Source organism: Rana temporaria, chromosome 3, assembly GCF_905171775.1.
Source record: "Rana temporaria chromosome 3, aRanTem1.1, whole genome shotgun sequence".
Taxonomy (NCBI): Eukaryota; Metazoa; Chordata; class Amphibia; order Anura; family Ranidae; genus Rana; species Rana temporaria.
The window spans coordinates 414,534,198-414,557,634 of NC_053491.1; the positions used below are offsets into that span (position 1 = coordinate 414,534,198).

The 23,437-nt window shown below is 42.8% G+C and overlaps 1 protein-coding gene across 1 annotated transcript in view; it reads left to right on the top strand.

Moving 5' to 3' along the window:
• LOC120933089 (zinc metalloproteinase-disintegrin-like bothrojarin-1) overlaps window positions 1-23,000 on the top strand; it is a 185,350-nt gene extending 162,350 nt beyond the window's left edge. The window contains 2 exon segments of the mRNA XM_040346088.1: window positions 19,398-19,498; window positions 22,572-23,000. Coding sequence (XP_040202022.1) covers window positions 19,398-19,472 — 75 coding nt within the window. The 3' untranslated portion in view covers window positions 19,473-19,498; window positions 22,572-23,000.
• The last annotated feature ends 437 nt before the right edge of the window (window positions 23,001-23,437 follow it).

The window sequence follows — 23,437 nt, forward strand, 5'->3', positions numbered from 1 at the left end:
GCTGCTGCTGCCGCCCAGTCAATACACCTATGTCAGCAGTTATTTCACACCCTATATACTCTTATTAAGACTGCTGTACATCATGGCACCTCCTGCCCATGTGATATGACTCTGTATCAACTACTACTGTTAATACTACTACTGCTGCTTCTGCTGCTGTTGCTGCCCAGTCTAGACACCTATGTCAGCAGTTATTTGACACTCTATATACTCCTATTCCTACTGCTGTTCATCATGGCACCTCCTGCCCATGTGATATGACTCTGTATCAACTACTACTGTTAATACTACTACTGCTGCTTCTGCTGCCCAGTCAAGACACCTATGTCAGCAGTTATTTCACACCCTATATACTCTTATTAAGACTGCTGTTCATCATGGCACCTCTTGCCCGAGTGATTTGACACTGTATTGTCAATGTCTACTACTACTATTACAGCTCAGTCAAGACACCTGTGTCCCAATTTTTTGGTACACTATTGACTACTATGACCACTACTGATGCTGTAAAGTATTCCCCAAGTGTTTTTATGCTATGTATTACTATTACCACTACTGCTTGTAAATCATGCCTGTGTGATACTTAGTGGGAATGCTTTAATAAGCATTCCTAGTATGGATACCCGTAAATGTATTAATCTTAATTAGTGTGAATGCTTTCATAAACATTTCCAGTATTGATATCCGTAAATTTAGTAATCTTATTATTCCTTGCGTTTTTTGGTTCTGCGTAACTTCGGCATACTTTCAGCTATTGAGACCATTCAACTGTAAAAATGTTCGTCTCTTTCAGCAAATGATGGGACTTCTTCAAGTTTTTTCCTACTTTTTACACTTTTATAAATTTTAAGCTTTTAGACCCTTTTTTTAACATTGAAGTCAATGAGAACATCCTTTTCCCCTTTGAATTCACATGCCCTGCCAAAAGTTTCAGCTACTTCATACTTTCACTTACAGACACTGAAAAAACTGTAAAGCGGTCACAAAATATTTAGCTATCCGGCTATGACTTTTCAGATCGTTATCGTTTACAATTTTTTGGTGAAAACGCAATTTACGTTTTGCGAATTTTTCACAAAAATGCGATAGGTTATAATGTAATCCTATGGAGGGGATTTAGAGTCTGTCATGTGACCTTAACATTGGAGATCTTTGTAATTAAAAATATCTTTACAAAAAGGGGAAACAAATTGGTCTCACGCCCACAAGATCTACTTTTCATACACAATTTTTATATCAAAAAGTAGCTATGCTTGTCTGGTTTATGGCAATGTGATCAATTCTGCGATACGTATTTTAGTTTTAGTTATTGGAGCAACAGCCAGAAATTATGTCTCATAGACTCTCATGTGAAATTATCTAAAAAATGTTGCTGCAGAACTCACAAAGACGCTCTTTTCTAAATCGCAGACATGGCCACATTTTTAAGTTTATCTACATAAATTTCATATCGATGCGTTTACAAGGGCCGTGTATTTCAAACGGTGTAGTCGTTGTATCAATTGCATGTACGTTTGAGGATTTATTAAGCTTTGTTTGGAGGCTTAAATCATGTATTAGATCTGTGAATTAAAAGCGTTTGTAATGTTATTTCTTTCCATAAATCACTTTCCTGACCTCAGTGCAATATTCCTCCTCACTGACCTGGGGGGGAGGGGAAACCTATTGAGGGGGGAGGGGCGACCAGGAAGTCAGCATACTCTATACTTTGCAGATAGAGAAAGAAGCTGTGTGTCCTAAAGATAGTGTAGTGGTTATGGTGAATGTCTTTGGCAAGGGGCTCACCAATTAAGCTATTCAGCATTCCCACTCGCATTTTCCTCAGGAAATGCATTGTCTAGTTATATTATATTTTAATACTCCTGCTGCTGCCTCCATGCTGAGTAAAGCTTCATGACCTCTCTGGCACAGCGGATCCACCAACAGCCTCCGCTACAAGCTACCAGACCGGATCTAAACAGCAAGTGTAACTATAACAATGAACCTTATGTTAAACCCTGTTTTGCGGCATTTATACTGCAACCATTGGGCTGTCTGCAAGAGCTCATCTGCATTCTCTCTCTTTCTTGCTCTCCCTCTCTCTCTCTTTGTATATATATATATATTGTTGCTTTTGTTATGTTCATTTTTCAACAGTTTATTTTGTGTTCGTCGTGTCTGTGTCGTGTGCTTTAGTTTGTCCTAGGTTACTGTTAAATAAAATAATAGTATAAAATGTTTTTGCTTATTATGAAGTTAAATGTGTTGATGTTGATTTGTTTGATGTGAAGTTAGATGTGTTGAAAAACCTACAAATCTATCTCAAAAAGAAATGAAACATTTCCAAAAAATAATATTTATTAATAAAAAAATAATTTCAGATATAACTCTGATTGAGCTTCTGAAGGCGCTCCATCTTCGCTATATTTTTTGATTGCTGCTGCTCTAGCAGCACATTTTGTTGAATAAGGTAGCGGATCTGGCGCTGATTTGCCAGGATCCTCTGGTGGGTTGTCTTTATGAGCGCGTTCTGCCTCATCATCTTTCTTGATACTGTTAGGATATAATAAAAAAAAATTTGGATTTAAAATAACGTTACCAAATAAATAAAAAATTTTTTTTGCTTATTAATCAATCATTATCATGTGTATACACTTGTTATGTGTCTAACACATCCCGGGAGTGCAGAATTATTAGGCAAATGAGTATTTGGACCACATCATCCTCTTTATGCATGTTGTCTTACTCCAAGTTGTATAGGCTCGAAAGCCTACTACAGATTAGGCATATTAGGTAATGTACATCTCTGTAATGAGAAGGTGTGTGGTCTAATGACATCAACACTCTATATCAGGTGTGCATAATTATTAGTCAATTTCCTTTTCTTTGTCAAAATGGGCCAAAAGAAGGATTTGACAGACTCTGAAAAGTCCAAAATAGAGAGATATCTAGCAGAGGGATGCAGCACTCTTAAAGTTGAAAAGCTTCTGAAGCGTGATCATCAAACAAAAGAAGCGTGTGGAAAAACAAAGGTGCAAAATAACTGCCCATGAACTGAGAAAAATTAAGCGTGCAGCTGTCAAGATGCCACTTGCCACAAGATTGGCCATATTTCAGAGCTGCAACATCACTGGGGTGCCCAAAAGCACAAGGTGTGCAATACCCAGAGACATGGCCAAGGTAAGAAAGGCTGAAAGACGATGACCACTGAACAAGACACACAAGCTGCAACGTCAAGACTGTGCCAATAAATATCTCAAGAAAGATTTTTCTAAGGTTTTATGGACTGCTGAAATGAGAGTGAGTCTTGATGGGCCAGATGGAAGAGCCCGTGGCTGGATTGGTAAAGGGCAGGGAGCTCCAGTCCGACTCAGACGCCAGCAAGGTGGTGGTGGAGTACTGGTTTGGGCTGGTATCATCAAAGATGAGCTTGTGGGGCCTTTTCGGATTGAGGATGGAGTCAAGCTCAACTCCCAGTCCTACTGCCAGATTATGGAAGAGACCTTCTTCAAGCAGTGGTACAGGAAAAAGTCACCATCCTTCAAGAAAAACATGATTTTCATGCAGGACAATGCTCCATCACACGTGTCAAAGTACTCCACAGCGTGGCTGGCAAGAAAGGGTATTAAATAAAAAAAAGTAATGACATGGCCTCCTTGTTCACCTGATCTGAACCCCATTGAGAACCTGTGGTCCATCATCAAATGTGGGATTTACAAGGAGGGAAAACAGTACACCTCTCTGAACAGTGTCTGGGAGGCTGTGGTTGCTGCTGCACGCAATGTTGATGGTGAACAGATCAAAACACTGACAGAATCCATGGATGTCAGGCTTTTGAGTGTCCTTGCAAAGAAAGGTGGCTATATTGGTCACTGATTTGTTTTTGTTTTGTTTTTAAATGTCAGAAATGTGTATTTGTGAATGTTGAGATGTTATATTGGTTTCACTTTTAAAAATAAATCATTGAAATGGGTATATATTTATTTTTTGGTTAAGTTGCCTAAAAATTCTGCACAGTAATAGTAGTCACCTGCACACACAGATATCCCCCGAAAATAACTAACACTAAAAACAAACTAAAAACTACTTCCAAAAAAATTCAGCTTTGATATTAATGAGTTTTTGGGGTTCATTGAGAACATGGTTGTTGTTCAATAATAAAATGAATCCTCAAAAATACAACTTGCCTAATAATTATGCACTACCTGTATACTTCTAGCATCAATACCATATTATGGTTCTACAATCTGACAGGTGCGCTTTATATGTTGTCCATTTCTACATTTTATTGTTGAAATGTTATTAATCATTGTGCACATATTTACCTTCCTGAACGAGGCTCACAGGACCGCTCTCTTCCTCCTGCTCTTCTGCTTGAGAAGTTGGGGTGGTGGGGGGGGGAAGCTCCTCAGCTTGCTCCTCAGCAGGAGCTGGGGTTGGGGAGTGGGAGGGCCCTGGCTGCTCCTCTTCATCCATCTCCTCCTCTGCCGCATCCTCCTCTGCCGCATCCTCCTCCTCCTCCTCATCGGCCTGGCGCCTTCTGCGCTTGGCGCGGACAACTGGCATTGGAGCTCCTATAATAACACAATGTTCATATATTATAAAAATGTTTTCTAATGACGTATGCAAATTCTGTGTACTCTGCTGTATTGTATATGAATACAAATTGATTTATATAGACAGTTAACCAATGGGACAATGTTATATTAAAGGGTCTTGTGGGCACTACAGGGGACTGAGCGTGAGCTGGGATGCAACCATGTTAAAATGAGCTGTTTTTGTCTCCTTTGTTTTGTTCAGACCATCTCATGTTAAAAAAAGGGCCTGATGGAGCACACGGGATTACTATAACAACCCCACTCCTAACACAGGAATTTAGTGGTAATCTATATATATAAAACTCAACGTGTGTGTGTGCATAAATGTATGTATGTATGTATGTATGTATGTATGTATGTTCCAGCATCACGTACAAACGGCTAAAGATATTTATATGAAACTTGGCACACAGGTTACTTATATGTCAGCCACAAACATAGGATAGGTGGTTTAAACCTTACCCACCCCCACTTGCCATGGTCGGGGTTTTTCTTTAAAGTCCCATGCAAAGCAATGGGAAAATTATGTTCCCACATAACTTCTGTGTTCCTGTCTGCTGTCCCATGTCTTTTTTCAACAGTACTATGAATACCTTGGCTGGTGGTGATATATGTTAGCACAACATGGCATCTTGGTTAACAACATCTGACCTTACATGAATTACATATGACCTTACATAACTGTCACCAAAGGAGCTGCGGTGGCTCCACGCGATTGCCACTGCACTGACAAGTGATTCACCTCTGCAGCTAGGGGTTCGGATCCCGCTCTCGGCTACCTGTGAATTGAGTTTGGTGGTCTCAGCCCCGCCCCTGGTGGGTGTGCTATGCGAGGTTGGGTTGGGAGGACCCCCTCACACCCGCCATTGCCAACCGGGGCATGGAGAAAGGTGGCAGATTGCCTCTGGGGGAGGCCTCCCAACTCCTGCAGGCCGGCTCCTCTCTCTTTCGAGTTCACGCACAAAATAGACTTTTTAAAAAAAAAACATAACTGTCAACAATAACTTACCTGGATGATATTTAGCCCGAAGACGTCTGACCTGATCCATTTGGCGCCTCTTCAGGTCAGACCACTTCTTCACAATTGCATTGTGGTCGTGTTGGCCGCCAAAGTCAGCGATTAGGGCGCTGACCACAGCCCTTTTCTCTGGCTGCCTCCGCAGCTTATCGTATCCTGTTTCCAGGAACTTCTGCAAGATGAAGAACAAAGTATATTGTAATACTTCTGTTGACAGCCTTATGGATATATGACGTAAATGTATGCTATTCAACAATTGGAAGCATTCTCGCCTTATTAATCAATGACAGGGGTAACATGAAAGATTTTATATCCTGCCATTTCGGTCGCCACCTTTTTTGCATAAATATAGCAGCCATTATCATTTGCATAATTATGAATATATTATTAACAACACAGGATACACGTATAGGGGAGATATGCGTTGCTAACTCTTTTCCCTGTCAGGAGCCTAACGCCCCGGGGGTCAGAGACGGGACCTTTTCGGAGGGCCACTGACGTATGTACCCGTCGCAGTTTTTTGTGATGTCACTCTTTAGGTGTGTGCACATTTTTCACTGCATCCGGGTGGAGTTTTTGGGTTGTGTTTTGCACGCCACAGGCTTTTCAACAGGAAAAAAACAGCTGGAGGCAGAATGGTTGCAAAACACTACGGGTTTGTTACCTAACTCTGGGTTTCAAGACCAGTCCACCTCCAGCTGTTGCAAAACTACTACTCCCATCAGCCACGGTCTGTCAGTGCATGCTAAGAATTTTACTTTTGCTGCATCTAGGGTGCCACAGTTTAGAGACCCGTGTATAAAGGCCTGAAAAATGGGGGACTGCAGAACTTACAATACTAGAAGTGCCAGCATTCCCAGGCATGCTGGAAGTTGTAGTTCTGCAACATCTAAAGGGCAATATGTATTCGAACGTCCTTGGGCCTTGAGGACACTGAAGTCAGGACGTTCGCATACGTCCTATGTCCAAAAAATTTTTAAATTCATTATGCTAAATAACAAGGAAAAGTGCCTAAATACACATTTGCCAACCAGGGTGTCTGCAGCTGTCCAGGCATGCTGGGACTTGTAGTTTTGTAAAAGCAGGAGACACATTTTTTGTGAAATACTAATATCTGATCATATATACTAACTTTTAAACTAGACTAAAATGCAGTTGAAGATAATGAAATAACAGTGGTCGAAATACTTACACAAATCAGCAAATTTTCCTCAGATACAGTGAAATTACTTCCAACCATCTTGCTCTGCGATTGCGTTGCGATCAAAAAGTTGGAAACTGGCAAGGGTCAAGGAAATGGTCGCGTGTTGTTCGCGTGTTGATTGCGCTGCTTGGACCGAGATGGGTCCATATGGCTTCGGCTGTATGGACCACAGTAACTCTTTTCCCTGTCAGGAGCCTAACGCCCCGGGGGGTCAGAGACGGGACCTTTTCGGAGGACCACTGACGTATGCAACCGCCGCAGTTTTTTGTGATGTCACTCTTTAGGTGTGTGCAAATTTTTCCTTGCACCGGGTGGAGTTTTTGGGTTGTGTTTTGCACGCCACAGGCTTTTCAACAGGAAAAAAACAGCTGGAGGCAGAATGGTTGCAAAACACTACGGGTTTGTTACCTAACTCTGGGTTTCAAGACCAGTCCACCTCCAGCTGTTGCAAAACTACTACTCCCATCAGCCACGGTCTGTCAGTGCATGCTAAGAATTTTACTTTTGCTGCATCTAGGGTGCCACAGTTTAGAGACCCGTGCATAAAGGCCTGAAAAACGGGGGCCTGCAGAACTTACAATACTAGAAGTGCCAGCATTCCCAGGCATGCTGGAAGTTGTAGTTCTGCAACATCTAAAGGGCAATATGTATTCGAACGTCCTTGGGCCTTGAGGACACTGAAGTCAGGACGTTCGCATACGTCCTATGTCCAAAAAAATGTTAAATTCATTATGCTAAATAACAAGGAAAAGTGCCTAAATACACATTTGCCAACCAGGGTGTCTGCAGCTGTCCAGGCATGCTGGGACTTGTAGTTTTGTAAAAGCAGGAGACACATTTTTTGTGAAATACTAATATCTGATCATATATACTAACTTTTAAACTAGACTAAAATGCAGTTGAAGATGATGAAATAACAGTGGTCAAAATACTTACACAAATCAGCAACTTTTCCTCAGACTTAGTGAAATTGCTTCCAACCATGTTGCTGTGTGATTGCGCTGCGATCATAAGTTGGAAACTGGCAAGGCTCCAGGAAATGGTCGCGTGTTGTTCGCGCAATTGCGCATGCGCGATCGAAAAATCGCAATCGCAATATGTATTTTGGTTAAAATATCATACATATTCGATTTCAGAGTGCTGCTACAGCAGTTTTCGAAATATCTGCAATCAATTTCGCATTCGCATGTTGCGATATTTCGATAAAATATCAGGAATATTCTGAGCCAATCAGAGCGCTCCTCCAGCATATCTCGAAATTGCGCAATAAATATCGCATTCGCATGTTGCGATATTTCGATAAAATATCACGAATATTCTGAGCCAATCAGAGCGCTCCTCCAGCATATCTCGAAATTCCGCAATAAATATCGCATTCGCATGTTGCGATATTTCGATAAAATATCACGAATATTCTAAGCCAATCAGAGCGCTCCTACCGCAGTTATTAAAAAATCGCAATTATTTTCGCATTCGCAATAGCGAAAAATCGCAATCAATTAATTTCGATAAAATATCACGAATATTCGAATTTAGCGAATATATCTCGAATATTCGAATATATATTCGAGATATATCGCGAAATCGAATATGGCATATTCTGCTCAACACTAAAGGCAACCGGGCGTATAAGACGACCCCCTAATTTTACAGTTTATTTTTTTTTTTTATTTATTTTTTTTTTTTTTTCACTTCAGACTTCAACCTCATAGAGTATGCGTTTATACGCTCATGTTCCGTTTGCCAGCCCTTTGCGTCTCTAATCAGGTTTCGCATCATTAGTGTAGTTATTTTTCTTACATTTGCTTTTATCTTTCCGAGATGTGTAAATGTATATATATATGTTTTTTTTTTTTTTTTTGTATATATTTTATGGTATTTACTCCTTCATTTACTTAATTAAGGTCTCACAGAAAAAAGACCATTTTTCGGTTCCTTTGCCTTATCCCAATTCCTCCCTCCCCACCCTCCCCCTATCTCACCATAGACAATCCGAAGTATCTCCTGATGCCTTCAACTCTGTTTTTAATTTATCTTTAGGTCTCAGCCCTAAGTTTTTCTGCATAACTCCAGGATCTCTTAAAACCCCTCCAGTTGTCCCACTTCTTATCTTGAACTATACTATTTCCTGCCACTTCTTCTCTCAGTTCTTCCATTCTATAAGTCTCTTCCACGGAGTCTATCCATTCCCAGGTATGGGGGCAGTCTATCTCCTGCCATCTTCTCGGTATTATCCTTTTGGCGGCATTTAATAGGTGTGGGACTAAGGTTTTCTTATATTTTTTGATTTTTTCCTCACCCCCATGGAACAATATCACCCAAGGATCCAACTTAATTTTTTCTTTTGTAATCTCTTCTATACATCCCAGTATTTTTTTCCAGAACTCCTCGACCTTAGGGCATTTCCACCACAGATGGGCCATGGTACCCGGGGACCCACATCCCCTCCAGCACTCTCCCGTTTGTCTTTCGTTAAATTTAGATAGTTTGTCCGGGGTCATGTACCATCCGGTCAAGCATTTGTAGCTCATCTCCGCTGTACGGCTATCTATTGCCGAGGAATGGGCCAGTGTCAGTATTTTTTCGATTGTGACCCTATCTCGCTTTGATCCAAGTTCCCTCTCCCATTTTTTGATGAAAGGAGGAACCATCCGCTCGTCCACCTTTAGCAAAATCTTATATAATTTTGAGATAGTTCCCTTGACCTTTTCCGATGTGCATATTTTTTCCAGTTCGGATAGCTGCTCCCCTGATCTCAGTGGGTGCGGTAGTCTTTGTATAAAATGGGCCAGCTGATGGTATCTCCATTCATCAATTTCCAAAAAACAATCTTTTTTTTCTTTTAATTCTTGTAGTGTTACAATGTGCCCATCTTTTATTACATCCCTTAATTGGGTAGTGTCTTTTTTTATCCAATTTCCTCCAATCTGTGTTTTACCCGGTGCAAAATAATCATTATTTTTCAGTGCCAGTAATGGTGAGTTAAATTCCTTTTCTATTTTTTTGTACCTAGAATCCCAAATTTTTAGTGCATTTTTAGTTATCTCGTGTGTATTCTTATCAAGTGTCCTATATTTAGGTGGGTTCCATATAATCTTATCTAAACTTGCCTTTGACATTTCGTTTTCAATGTTAACCCATCTCTTTTCCTTACTGGCCCTAACCCACTCCACCACCCTTGACAAAACCACAGCCTCGTAGTATGTTTTAACGTCTGGTACTGCTAGTCCCCCCTTATTTTTAGGTTGTCTTAAGGTTTGGAAGGATACTCTGTGTTTCTTATTTCTCCAAATGAAGTTCATGATCTGTTTTTTAAGGGCTGAGAAGAGTATTCCGGGCAAACTTATAGGTATCATCTGGAACTTATAAGTAATCTTTGGTAAAATTACCATTTTACAGAAGTTTATTCGTCCTATCCAGGATATCGGTCTGCTTTTTATCCTCCCGATTTCTTCCCTTATTTCGTTTAACAAGGGGATAAAATTTTTCGCGTACATTTTTTTCATTGATTTAACTAGGAAAATACCGAGGTACTTGAGTGCTTTTACCCAGGAGAAGCAATATTTCTGTTTTAAATCCCTTTCCTCTCGTCCATTAATATTGATACTTAGGATCTCGGTTTTAGCTACGTTGATTTTAAAATTTGATATTTCTCCGTATGACATGCATAAGTCTAATAATTTTGGAATTGAGATTTTAGGGTCTGACAAATAGAAGAGTACGTCATCTGCAAATGCTGAGAGTTTGTGTTCGTCCTCTCCTATTTTAACTCCTCTTATGTCGGGGCTCTTGCGTATCCTGGCTAATAATGGCTCCAGGGAGAGCACAAATAGAAGTGGGGAAAGGGGGCATCCCTGTCTGGTTCCGTTTTTCATTATCAGGTCTTGGGATAGGCTGCCATTTATTTTTATTTTTGCCCTCGGTTCCTGGTAGAGAGTTGTTATCCACTCCCTCATCCTTTGTCCAAACCCCATTTCATCCAGGGTGCGTAGCATGAATCCCCAGTCTACCCTGTCGAATGCCTTCTCCACATCTATCGACAGGAGTAGACTGGGGGTTCCGTTTGTTTTCATTTTTTGCATTATCAATAATGCTCTAACTCCATTGTCCCTCCCCTCTCTTCCCTGGATGAACCCTGTCTGGTCAGGATGTACCATCTTTGCCATTTCCCGTTTTACTCTCTCGGCCAATACCTTTGCGAATAGTTTTACATCTGTGTTTAGCAGAGATATTGGTCGATACCCTGAACAGTCTCCTTTGTCCTTACCTTCCTTGGGGATAACTGTTATAATGGCCTCTGAGGCCTCCCGACTCAAACCAAAGTCTTTGCCCAATCCATTAAAATATTGGCATAATTTTGGTAAAAGGATCTCCCTACACTTTTTGTAATACAGGGTGGTGAAACCGCCGGGTCCCGGACTTTTGCCCACTGCTGTATTGGCTAGTGCAAAATTGATCTCTTTTTCTGATATTGGTCTGTCCATGACTAATGCCTCGCTCCTATTTATTTTTGGCAGCCCAGCTTCCTAATTTTACAGTTTAAGATTTTTTGCCTGTACTCACTGTATAAGACGACCCCCCTTCCAAGGCTTCCGACGCTTCATATTTCATCCTTCTGGAGCCATATTCTTCTTTATTCTTGCTGGAGCTAGAGCCATATTCTTCTTGCTGGAGCTGGAGCCAATCACAGTGAGCGATATATTTTATTAATAAATACAAAGCCTGCTTGGATTGGCAGAGGCTGTAATATCATCAGCCCGCACCTCTCTGACTCTCAAAGCCAATCCGAGCAGGCTACTGTATGTAGGCACTCGGATTGGCAGAGGTTGTTACTCCAATCCGAGCAGGCTCTGTATTCATTTGAATACATCGCTCACCGGGATTGACTAAGCGGTATATACTGTATGTAGCCAAAGCTACATACAGTATTACCGCACACCTAGCAGTCATGCGAGCAGCTGACCCAGCGTATAAGACGACCCCTGCTTTTTGGCCCTTTTCTTTAAGTGTAAAAGGTAGTCTTTTACACCAGCAAATACAGTATATATATTTTGAAATGATATGCTATGGAAGAGACCTCATCTGATTACCAGTCCTGTATTATAGAATTTGTATATGTCAGTGGTCCTCAAACTGCGGCCTGTGAGCCAAATGAGGAGCTTTGCAAGGGGACACCATTCCTTCCACTGACACCAACAAGGGGACACCATTCCTTCCACTGACACCAACAAGGGGACACCATTCCTTCCACTGACACCAACAAGGGGACATCATTCCTTCCACTGACACCAGGAGAAGGGAATCATTCCTCTCACTGACACCAAGAATGGGGCATTTTTCCTTACACTGATACCAATGATGGGACACTCAGTCCTCCCACTGACACCAGGAATGGTGCATAATTTCTCCCACTGATATAAACAATTAGGCACTATTCCTCCCACTAATACCAGTTGGTTACTATTGTTCATTCTACTGACTACAGGCACTATGTAAGTTTTTTTACTCCTACTGTCACTGGGGCATTTTCTACTTCCACTGTGGCCCCCCCTAACGTCTGAAGGACAGTAAACCAACCCTTTGTTTAGAAAGTTTGGAGAGCACTGGTATACAGGTATGTGATATTGATTTACAAATATGTACAAAACAAGACTATTCAATATAATAACACCCATCACAGTCTTCCATACCAAACTCATCAAACATATCTTAATAGACCTACTCTGTACACAGGAGTACAGTCATGCTGGAGAAGAAAAGGACCTTCCCCAAATTGTTGGCACAAAATGCCTTTTAGGTGCTGAAGGACTGGTAATTCTGTTCAGCTACTCCTGCAATCTAGCTACTTCTGCTAGACAACACAGCCAGGGCAAAATGTATTGCAGTTAAAGGAATCTTGTGCTGGCTTGATTTGTAAAAGCACAGGCACAGTGATTGTTCTTGTCCTTTACTTTGCTGCACGTTAGGGTTGATTTAATGAGCATGTTCACTTTGCAAACTGAGGGCCAGATCCACAGCCAGCCGCCGTAACTTAAATATTCCCATTTAAGTTACACCGCCGCAAAATTTCTACCTAAGTGCCCGATCCACAAAGCACTTACCTAGAAATTTTCGGCTGTGTAACTTAAATCCGGCCGGCGCAAGGCTTTCCTATTCAAATGGGGCGAGTCCCATTTAAATTAGGCGCGCTCTTGCGCCGGCCGTACTGCGCATGCTCACGACGTCATTTTCCCGACGTGCTTTGCGCGGTTTTACTTTGCGCCGGGTTTTGAGAATCGCGACGGGCGTAAAAAAAAAATACGAGTTGCAGCGGGAAAAAAAAAAATTGAAAAAAAAAAGACGGCGACGCAGGATAGAAGGGTCTACTTTTACAAGGCCTAAACAGTTTAGGCTTTGTAAAAGCAGCCCTAATTTTGCGTTTGCAAACTAATACTTACGGAGAAAAAACGAAGCGTAAAAGCTTTGTGGATCTCCGTAAGTGCTAATTTGCATACCCGAATCGGCATTTCGACGAGAAATGCCCCCAGCGGCGGCCAAGGTACTGCATCCTAAGATCCGGCAGTGTAAGTCCCTTACACATGTCGGATCTTCTGCCTATCTATTGGAAACTGATTCTGTGGATCAGTTTCAAAGATAGAAACAGGGATACGACGGCGTATCAGTAGATACGCCATCGTATCCCTTTTGTGGATCTGGCCCAAAATTTCTACTTAGCGAATGATGTTAAGCAAAATTATTTTTTACTGTGCAAAGAACACCCAATCATGCTAAAGGAAAAAATGTAAAATAAATTCACATTGTTCACTCTACACAGCGGAATGTGAACCCTGCAAAGTGAAAGTTGTATTATCTTATGAAACAGGGGGGTGCCAATGTGCCTACCACTTGGTGTCGTCAATGTATAAGTAAAAAAACTATAATGGTAGTGCTAATGTAAATATCAAATGACAAGCAGCAGCTGAACTCCTGCAATGTCAACCAACACAAATAAATATTGTAAAATGGTTGAAGCAGTGCTAATTGTCAAAGTGCTAGAAGTGCAAAGTGCTAATAACCATTTATCCAATATAAATATAACATAATACAATAAACGCAATCTGTGTAAGAGTATCTAACAATACATGTGCATCATATACTCCAAAAAGCCAAACAAATTGTAAAAATAGTAAAAAATAATAAAACAATGTATAATATATATATTTATTATGTGCTTTCATGTGTACTTATGTTTTATGTCCATATGCCCTGCGTGGGAACTTGTTGTCTGTTTTCCCCTTTTTTTATATTTCAATATAAATATTGTACCAGAAAAATAAATAAAAAAAAACTAAAATTTCCAGCAGGTAGGGTCTTTGGTAGACGAGAGTTTAAAAATAATTTCTGCAAGGATCCTCTTTTACGCACCGGCTAGCAATTTCTTTCTATCTGTACACTGGCTGTGGCGCATGTAAAATACAATGTACAGTTCTGGCCCATTGGATCCGAATGCTGATATAATGTATCTGGCCAATGGAACCAAGTAAAAATGCCTGCAAAACTCCAGAATGCGCTGTATTCCCGTATCAGATAATGAAAACTGTACCTTTCTGCAATCCATGTGTAACAAACACCTTTCCATAGTGCCGTTCCCATGACCCACCAGAGCACTGCAGAGGGAGGGGGGCCCGAGATCCCCCGCTAACAGCTGGCAGAAGAGAAGAGCAGCGGGACATCAGCTGAGCGCCGCTCTGCGCTTCCATGGCCCATGGGAGCTCTTGTTGCCACTCTGAGCACTGGGGAGGGGGGGGCAAAATCCCCCGCTGGGAGAAGAGAAGGAGAGCAGTGAGAGGTCAGCTGAGTGCCAAGCGGCACAATACAGAAGGCATCTAGCAGACACAGCCCACATCACATACTAGGTCTTATTTTTGGGGTAGAGCTTATATTGCCGCCCTCCCCGAAAATCACAATAGGGCTTATTTTCGGGGTAGGTCTTATTTTCGGGGAAACACGTATGGAACTTGTATTAGTCAGAGGAAAATACAGTGGAGACAGAATGAATGCAGGGAGGTTAGACCGGAAGATGGCATGTGTTATAATGTGTTGTAATACTTGCACAGTATGGCAAATACTGGCCAACGCCATCACAATTTAATTCCGCTTTCAGACTTCACTGGCTGAATGCTTTCTCTTGGTCAGTGGTTTACTATGTAATAAAGCCAGGAGAAGTATGTCAATCCTATAGTTTTCTCTTTAAACATCCTCAGCCCTTATATTCTACTTAACATATTTTTTTTGTTAAGTACAACAGCCTGGCATTGGACTTGCTCCAGCCTGTGATTGGACAATTTAGGTGAAGTGCATTGATCACATCATCATATTTATGTAACCTTCAATGGCTCCTGGTGCTGTCCTTCCCTTCTTAGTTTGATTGATCCTGTGAGGTTACAGGCGGCTACAATAGAGACACCTTTTTAAAAAATATGTTTGTTCTATGGGTAAGGCCCCTTTCACACCTGTGGACTGTATGTCTGCCTTCATCCATCTGTACAGATGAAAAAGGGACATACATCCGCTGACACCCGATCTCGCCCGCTTCCTCCTGATTCTGCAGACAGAGGAAAACCCTATTTTTCCTTCCGTCTTTGGATCGGATCGGATGAACACGTACAGTTGGTCCATGTTCATCCGATCCGCCCCATAGGGGAAAGTGGAGAAAAGACAGGGCGGTCCCTGCACAATGTGCAGGGACCGTCCTGTCATCTGCCGGCTCAGCGGGGATCAACGGAGCGATCCCTGCTGAGCAAGCGGAGGTTCACGGGGTGGATCATTACTGATCTGCCCCGTGTGAAAGGGCCCTAAGGCGGGACCAAGACTCATTCTCATATCGGTCCTACATGCAGCTAGACGTCAGCCCTTAGGTGTGTGTTGCAGGGTGTCACAGGTTATTCAGCCCAAAACAGTACTGTTTCATGCATGGATGGTGGCATGAGGCCTAGGGCCTAAACACCCAATTATCTTAGCCCTTGTAATGTTAACCACCTCTTTTCTAGGAGTACCTACATGTGTTGTCCACATGTCAGCTTTCAGGGCCCAGACGGTTAGGCTTGCACCAGTAAGCAGACCTCATATTGCATTCCCCAGTTACTGGCTGACATAAATACTTAATTCATAAAATATCGCACAGAGGCTTCCAGATGCAGTCAAACTTCTTTACTCAAAAATCTCAGTTAATAATCATAACAGTCCAAATACTGGAAAAATCATATTCCACATAGTAGCTGGAGATTCTAAATACTTGAGAGATGCATAGCACCAGACCGGATTGTTTGTGGCTTATGCTGGCCTGCAAAGCCTCTCAATTAAAAGCATAATGCGCTAGTATGCATACTAGCCCATTATGTGACACTTTCCTGCAAACAAATCCAGCGCTGTCCCTTGTGCAGGTTGCATCTATCTTCTCGCCCCTCTTCCTTTCCGGGCCGCCGACTCTAGCTCTGTGATTCGCCGGAGCCGCGTGACATCGCGCACGCGTGCAGGAGCTTCCAGAAATGGCACAGTCCAACTGAAGCAACGGCACGGCGTGCCATTGCTTCAGTGCACATGTGCCGATGTCTTCGGCACATGCAGATACGGGGGATAAATACAGGTAAGTCTTAATATAGGCTTACCTGTAGCAAAAAGTGTTATGTAAGGGCTTACAACCACTTTAATGCAATCCTCACATGTTCTCCTGACACCATTCTGACCAGAGGGGAGGACAAAGGGAAACACCAACCTCTGTTTCTCTGCAGGATACTGTCCCAGCCTCTCCCATTTGCAGTTTGCCCTCTTGATACATATTTGAGTTGGTGGACATAGTAGAGAGAATCTTCCATCAGCCCCTTCCCCATAGGGTAGAGCACATACACCACTGGCAGAAACCTCCATCTCTCTCTGGTTTCCGACCAAGAATGACCCTGAGCCCAAGCTCCACCCACTTTATATAGGGCCACCCAAATGAAACTCCACCAAGAGTAGGAGCAACCCGTAAGGGAACCTCTGCCTAACTCCAGCTGCCTAAATATCTAAACTACATTTCATGATTTTCTAACGAAGATATTACTGGACGAAATGGTGTTTACTTTATATGTGTCTGGAGTTCAGATCTAAAATAACCGCAGATCACACTGCCAATCACAGCTGTCACATTATCGGAATGCCTGCCTCCGCCTCCTGTGAAAGGATTGGGAGGTGGCGGTGGGAAGGGGTTAAAGTTGATCCTACCCAAGAAGGTGGGAGGGATATCAGCACCGGATATGTTAAAGTACTATCAAGCAGTCCAGTTGGGAAGGATAGCAGATTGGAGTAGACATGGGGATTATAAATTGTGGATCACTACAGAGCAACAAATGTGCCCTGTACCGTTAGATAGGGCAATATGGTGCTATTCTGCGTTACCCCTTACAGTTAAAACTCACCCAACGATAGGACCAACCTTATGGACTGGAAATAAAGTATGTCATAACCCGAATTTCTCAACTAATAATTCCCCCCTCTACCCAATAATAGGAAATCCAGAATTCCAGCCTGGTATGGAATCCCATATACTCAAGAAATTAAAAGAAAAGGGTAGATTTCAAGCCTCCCACTTTCTGGGTGAAAGGGGGTGGATGACAATAGGAGAAATAGCACAAGGGGGAGGGAGCGGTGGGATACCGATATGGCAAGCGCGACAGGTACGACACTTTCTGGAGACTCTGGATGGTGCAGAAAAGTATAAACGGGCACTTACAAAGTTTGAGGAGTATTGTGGAGGAAAGGAACCACTAGCCCATATGGTCTCTAAAATGTATATATTATTGACTGCACCACCAGAAGACTTTAGAATGTCGAGCCTAGTAAAATGGGAGAGAGATTTAGGCCAAGTTTTTTCCCCAATACAAAGCCAAAATATTATAAATTTAGCATTAAATTCTTCAAGATGCACGAAAATACAAGAATTAAATTATAAAATATTAACAAGATGGTACTATACGCCAGCGCGTTTAAACACATTTTTTCCTGAAATGTCAGATAGATGTTGGAGAGGCTGTGGGGAGAAAGGGACAATGCTACATACATTCTGGGGATGTCCAATAATACAACAATTCTGGGAAACAGTACGGAGAATTACACAAGTATTTACGGAATATCATATTCCAGATGACCCCTCGTTTTTTCTACTACATCATGCTGAAATGTATCCGGTGAGATATAAGGGATCAATGATGTGTCATTTGATAAATGCGGCGAAAAGTTGCATTGCAACAAAATGGAAAGACCCCGAGGCACCTCCAATATCTATGTGGCTGAAAAAAGTAAGGAAAATAGGGATAATGGAGAAACTCCTCCCAAAAACAATAGATAAGAAAGAGCAAATTAAAATGATATGGGCACCTTGGGAATTATTTTTACAGTCGGAGGAAGGTAAAAAGCTATTAGGAGAATAAGATAAAGGGTAGTAGATGGAAGAAAGAAGGAAAATAGGAGAGAGAACATTTTGCGCACGGTAGGAGGACAGCGGAGGAGGGGAGGGTTGTATTGTCTTATTAATTTTTTATTTTTTTTTGTTTATTTATTCATTTTAATTTTTACCCTTTTTTTTTCTTTCTTTTTTTTTTTTTTTTCTTCTCTTCTCCTAATTCTTCTCTCCGGCCTGAGGATATAGACGGCTGGAGGAGGGGAATGGGGGAAGAAGGGGGTCTAGAGGTAGGGATAAGGGGGGAGGGAAAGGGGGGATAAAATGAGGAAGGAAGTGCTGCGGGGATAAGGAGGGAATTGGTACTTTAGATAAAGAATAAATGGATATTTAGGGGGAGATGGAATACTCGGGTAGTCTGAAATTTAGTTTAGAAGTAGAAAGTATTTGGTCTATCATAGAGGAATGGATTGAAACTAGTAGTGATACAGATATTATGAACAGTAAATAGAGTTGAAGAGAGAGAATGAATATAATATCCATATATATGTTGATGTATAGGACTGTGTTTAGTCCTCTTCTTATGTTTCCTGTATCACTTTCTTGCTTTCTGTTTTCTTGGAAAAGAAACGAAATAAAAAGGAAAATTTGAAAAAAAATAAAGTTGGACAACAAAAACTCCAGGCAACAAAAAAACTATAATTGTAATATATTCCTGTATAGCTACAAAGGATATAAATCCACTTTTTGTGTGCACTGAATAATTTTGCAAACCCAGATATTACCAGTGACATCATCACTGTGCTGTACATGACTTGTGCAGAGCGCAACGCTGTGGGAGGGGCCTAGAAGCTTCACCCACTACAGGCTGCATGCAGAAAATTACAGGAGGGGGCGGAGACAATACCAGTCACCCTGCACAAGGATAGAGAGCAGCAATAACCGGTCTTACAAGAAGCTCCAAAGTTTAACATTGTATTACTGCAGAGGATTGGAAAAAATATACAAAGCTCACCAAGATTGAAGTAAGAATAAAAAACGACTCCTGCATTTAGACAATTTGCTTAACCAGGAGTTCAGCTTTAAAAGGAAATTAATGCATTTCATTACACCCTGTGCTTGTTATGTCATTGGATAGTAATATTCTTGTCTTGTCTATATTTTTCATCTTTTTTTTTTTAGACGTGTAACCAGGCGGGAGAGTGTTATTGTAAAGAAGAGCAACCCAATCCCAAATGTGCCATCTCTGGTGTCTAGAAAAGTAAAAAAAAAAGTGATGCCCAGTAAGTACAAAACTGACTGTGCCTGATACTAGAATCATGTTACATTAAGGCAGCCCATACATGATTCATTTTTTTCTGGTTGAAAGCATCAAATGACTCGATTCCCTATACACACATTCAATGTGGATGGGGAATCACTCGCTGAGGTATTGTATTCTGGAAGCAAGGAGACTTCTCCACCGTCAGAATACTCTGTGTGGAAATTTTCCAACTGGAAAATTCAGCTAGTTCCTGCTGAACCGGTGTCCTGCCGAAAAAGTTCCCCCGGCGGATAAGGACCCCCCTGTACTCAGGGCTGGTGCAAGGATTTTTGACACCCTAGGCGAAACCTAATTTTGCCGCCCCCTTGGCTCCACCCCTGACCCCACACCCTTTGACCTGCCCATGTATACCCCACCTTTCTAATGAAGCGCCCATCAAATGCAGCCTCACCAGAGCCCATCAATGAATGTTTTCTTGCTTCCATTAATTCTGGAGTCAGGACACAGACACAGCTCTCTGCCAGGCGCTGCGCCTCTGACACTATCTGTGAACGGAGCGGCGGCTGCCTGATGATGCTGAGACTTAGTTGCTTTCTGCAAAGGGAAGAGAGTAGGAACACCAGTGGCCGGGTGCCCTAGGCTGCCTAGTTTGCCTAGTGGTAGCATCGGACCTGTTCTCAACTGTGCCCATTATATACAGCCTCACCCAGCGCCCATCAATGTCGCTTCACCAGTGCCCATCAAATACAGCATTTGATGGGTACATATGAGGCTGCATTGATTGGCATTGGTGTAGCAGCATTGATGGGCACTGGTGAAGCAGCATTGATGGGCACACGTGAGGCTGTATTTGATGGGCACACATGAGGCTGTATTTGATGGGCACACGTGAGGCTGTATTTGATGGGCACACGTGAGGCTGTATATAATGGGCACAGGTGAGATAGCATTTGATGGGTACATATGAGGCTGAATTGAGGCTATCTCACCTGTGCCCATTATATACAGCCTCACCCAGCGCCCATCAATGTCGCTTCACCAGTGCCCATCAAATACAGCCTCGCCAGTGCCCATCAAATACAGCCTCACGTGTGCCCATCAAATACAGCCTCACGTGTGCCCATCAATGCTGCTTCACCAGTGCCCATCAATGCTGCTTCACCAATGACAATCAATGCAGCCTCATATGTGTCCATGAAATACAGCCTCACTCAGCGCCCATTAATGCTGCTTCACCAGTGCCAATCCATGCAGCCTCACCTGTGCCCATCAAATGCCATCTCACCTGTGCACATCAATGCTGCTTCACCAGTGCTCATCAATGCCGCTTCACCAATGCCAATCAATGTAGCCTCACCTGTGCCCATCAAATGCTATCTTACCTGTGCCCATTAAATACAGCCTCACCCAGCGCCCATCAATGCAGTCTCACATGTGCCCATTAAATGCCATCTCACATGTGCCCATCAATGCTGCTTCACCACTGCTAATTAATGCACCCTGGGGAAGGGGGGGGGGGGAGAACAGTCAATATACAGATCACATGCAGATCAGTCAATATACATACACTGATACACACATTCATTTTAAAATTCCATGTAATTGCTTAATACAATATCATTAACTCAGAGAGAAAGCACGTTTTTACTCACCACACCAGCTCAGAAAACTTCTGACAACGTGAACTGCTGCATCTATCAGTGCACCTGTCCCCAAGCCCAGAGAGCTGCCGCCAGCCACGCTATATCCCACGATGCATGCACTACTCAGTGCTAGTGACATGGCCTGGAGGGGACGGAGAGCTGCTGGACATGGAGGACACAAGACACTACAGCAGAGGGAGAGCGGCCTCGGTGCTGGACACAGGTCAGAGTGTCAGACGGAGGAGGGGGAGGGGGAGGGGGGCATGCTGATCTGCTGCCTGAACACATCTCAGAACGGATTGCTGGACAGTGGACACACATCGGAGCGCGCCTTTGGGGGGGGGGGGGCGGAGGGGTTACTGGACACATGACATCAGGGCAGAGAGGGAGGGGATACACAATTACACATCAGAGCGGAGGGCTGGGTGGTTGCTGGACTGTACACAGACAACACATGCAGGGATTCCATCTCAGCTGCTGTCCCAGCTCTCTCCCCTCATCTACGGCGCTGCAGGCTGGGAATATCGCTGTGAAGGTGATGTCTTCACAGGCGCACGCACCCCCCCCCCCCCCCCAGCCTGGCGCCAAAGGGAAGTTTTTTTCAAAATTTCGGTCCAGGAGATATTTTAATGATCCGAATCCCCCAGTGGCTGGGGGATTCGGATTTTGCCGCTCCCCCTACCCTGGCGCTCTAGGCAGCCGCCTGACTTGCCTATGCCTAGCGCCGGCCCTGCCTGTACTGTACAGGTGCGGCGCTTTCGCAGTGCGAACCTCAACTGAGCCTCCAAAAATAGCCGAAGATGTAGAGCTGAGAGTCCGTTCTACACGGCGACTGCACACTGCCTATGACACTGCCGCACACTCTCGATGCTAGTGCTACTCTGCAAGGGGCAGGGGTGATTTTAGCAACACAGTACACGTCTTAGCGGGGCACATTGCAAAAGCCGCCCATCAACAGTGCAAAAGCCGCCCTTCATTTGTTTTAACACGCCCCGCTAAGACGTGTACTTTATTGCTAAAATCACCCCCGCCCCTTGCAGAGTAGCACTAGCATCGGGAGCATACGGCAGTGTCATAGTCAGTGCGCAGGCGCTGTGTAGAGCTGACTCTATCAAAGGTTTTTCCGACGGAAAATCCGACCATGTGTACGCGGCATTAGGCAGGCTGTTTTTGCATCCAGACCACCTTATGTAGCGCCCATATGTGATGCTGATGCCTCCATGATTGAAATATAATATATGAAAGGGGCGGGCCAGGGACAGAAATGTCGGGCCCCAGAAATCAGGGAAGCCTCTTTTTAACTTGTTGCAGCTTCTAATGCACATTGTGAGAAGCTCACAGTGTGCAGTGAAATCAGAGTAAGTAATCACAGTACAGGAGAGGAGTCTGTACAACTGTGCAAGATTGAAGGAAGGAGTTCAGCTTTAATATACACTTTCTCATTTTTAGATGAACTGGCGACAACTCCATGGAGCTTTACAGATGTGCTGGAAACTAGAAGAAAATAATGAAAATCTCATGAAACAAACACAGAATATTTCCTTTTCCCTTGCATCCCCCCACTTCTCTCTATACTAGCTTATTTGATGTCTTTTCTATCTCCTGATGACTATTATACTATAAGCAGTCTTTTCTTTATACATCGGCGGTAAACACTAAATACTGTTAAATTGTACTGCATAGAAATAATCAGTTGGCATCTACAGACTGTGAATGTATTAGAGATATGAGAAATTCTGACTGCACCCCTCACTTCCTCTATATGTATCTGATTGTTACTATTTGCCTGTACTCTTCCTTCAATCATCAGCTGTATTCTACCGTATGTTGTGCATTACTATGCTTATTACCTTCAATAAAAATGATTGCAACACAAAACACTGATTATTTCCTCACCACGGTTGGATTGGGTTATACTTGAACAACAACTGGCATCTCTGAACAATGTTTACGAGTCTTAATATATACTTTAAGGATCTGTTACTGACGACTTGGTACCAGATACCACAACATATCTTTGGAAGTCTAGTGGTGGCCGTGCCTCCAAGGTTTATGGTGGGTGGCAGTGCCGGCCCAAGACATTGTGCTGCCTGGGACCAAGAATGAAACGCTGCCCCCCCCCAGAAAAAAAATCACACCAACCAAAAGGCCCCCACATTCATTATTTTGTATCATGATAACTAAAGGGGACCCGTCATGGCTCTATACATGTATAAAGGAGTATAAAGAGGACCTGTCATGGCTCTATACATGTATAGGAGTATAAAGAGGACCTGTCATGGCTCTATACATGTATAAAGGAGTATAAAGAGGAC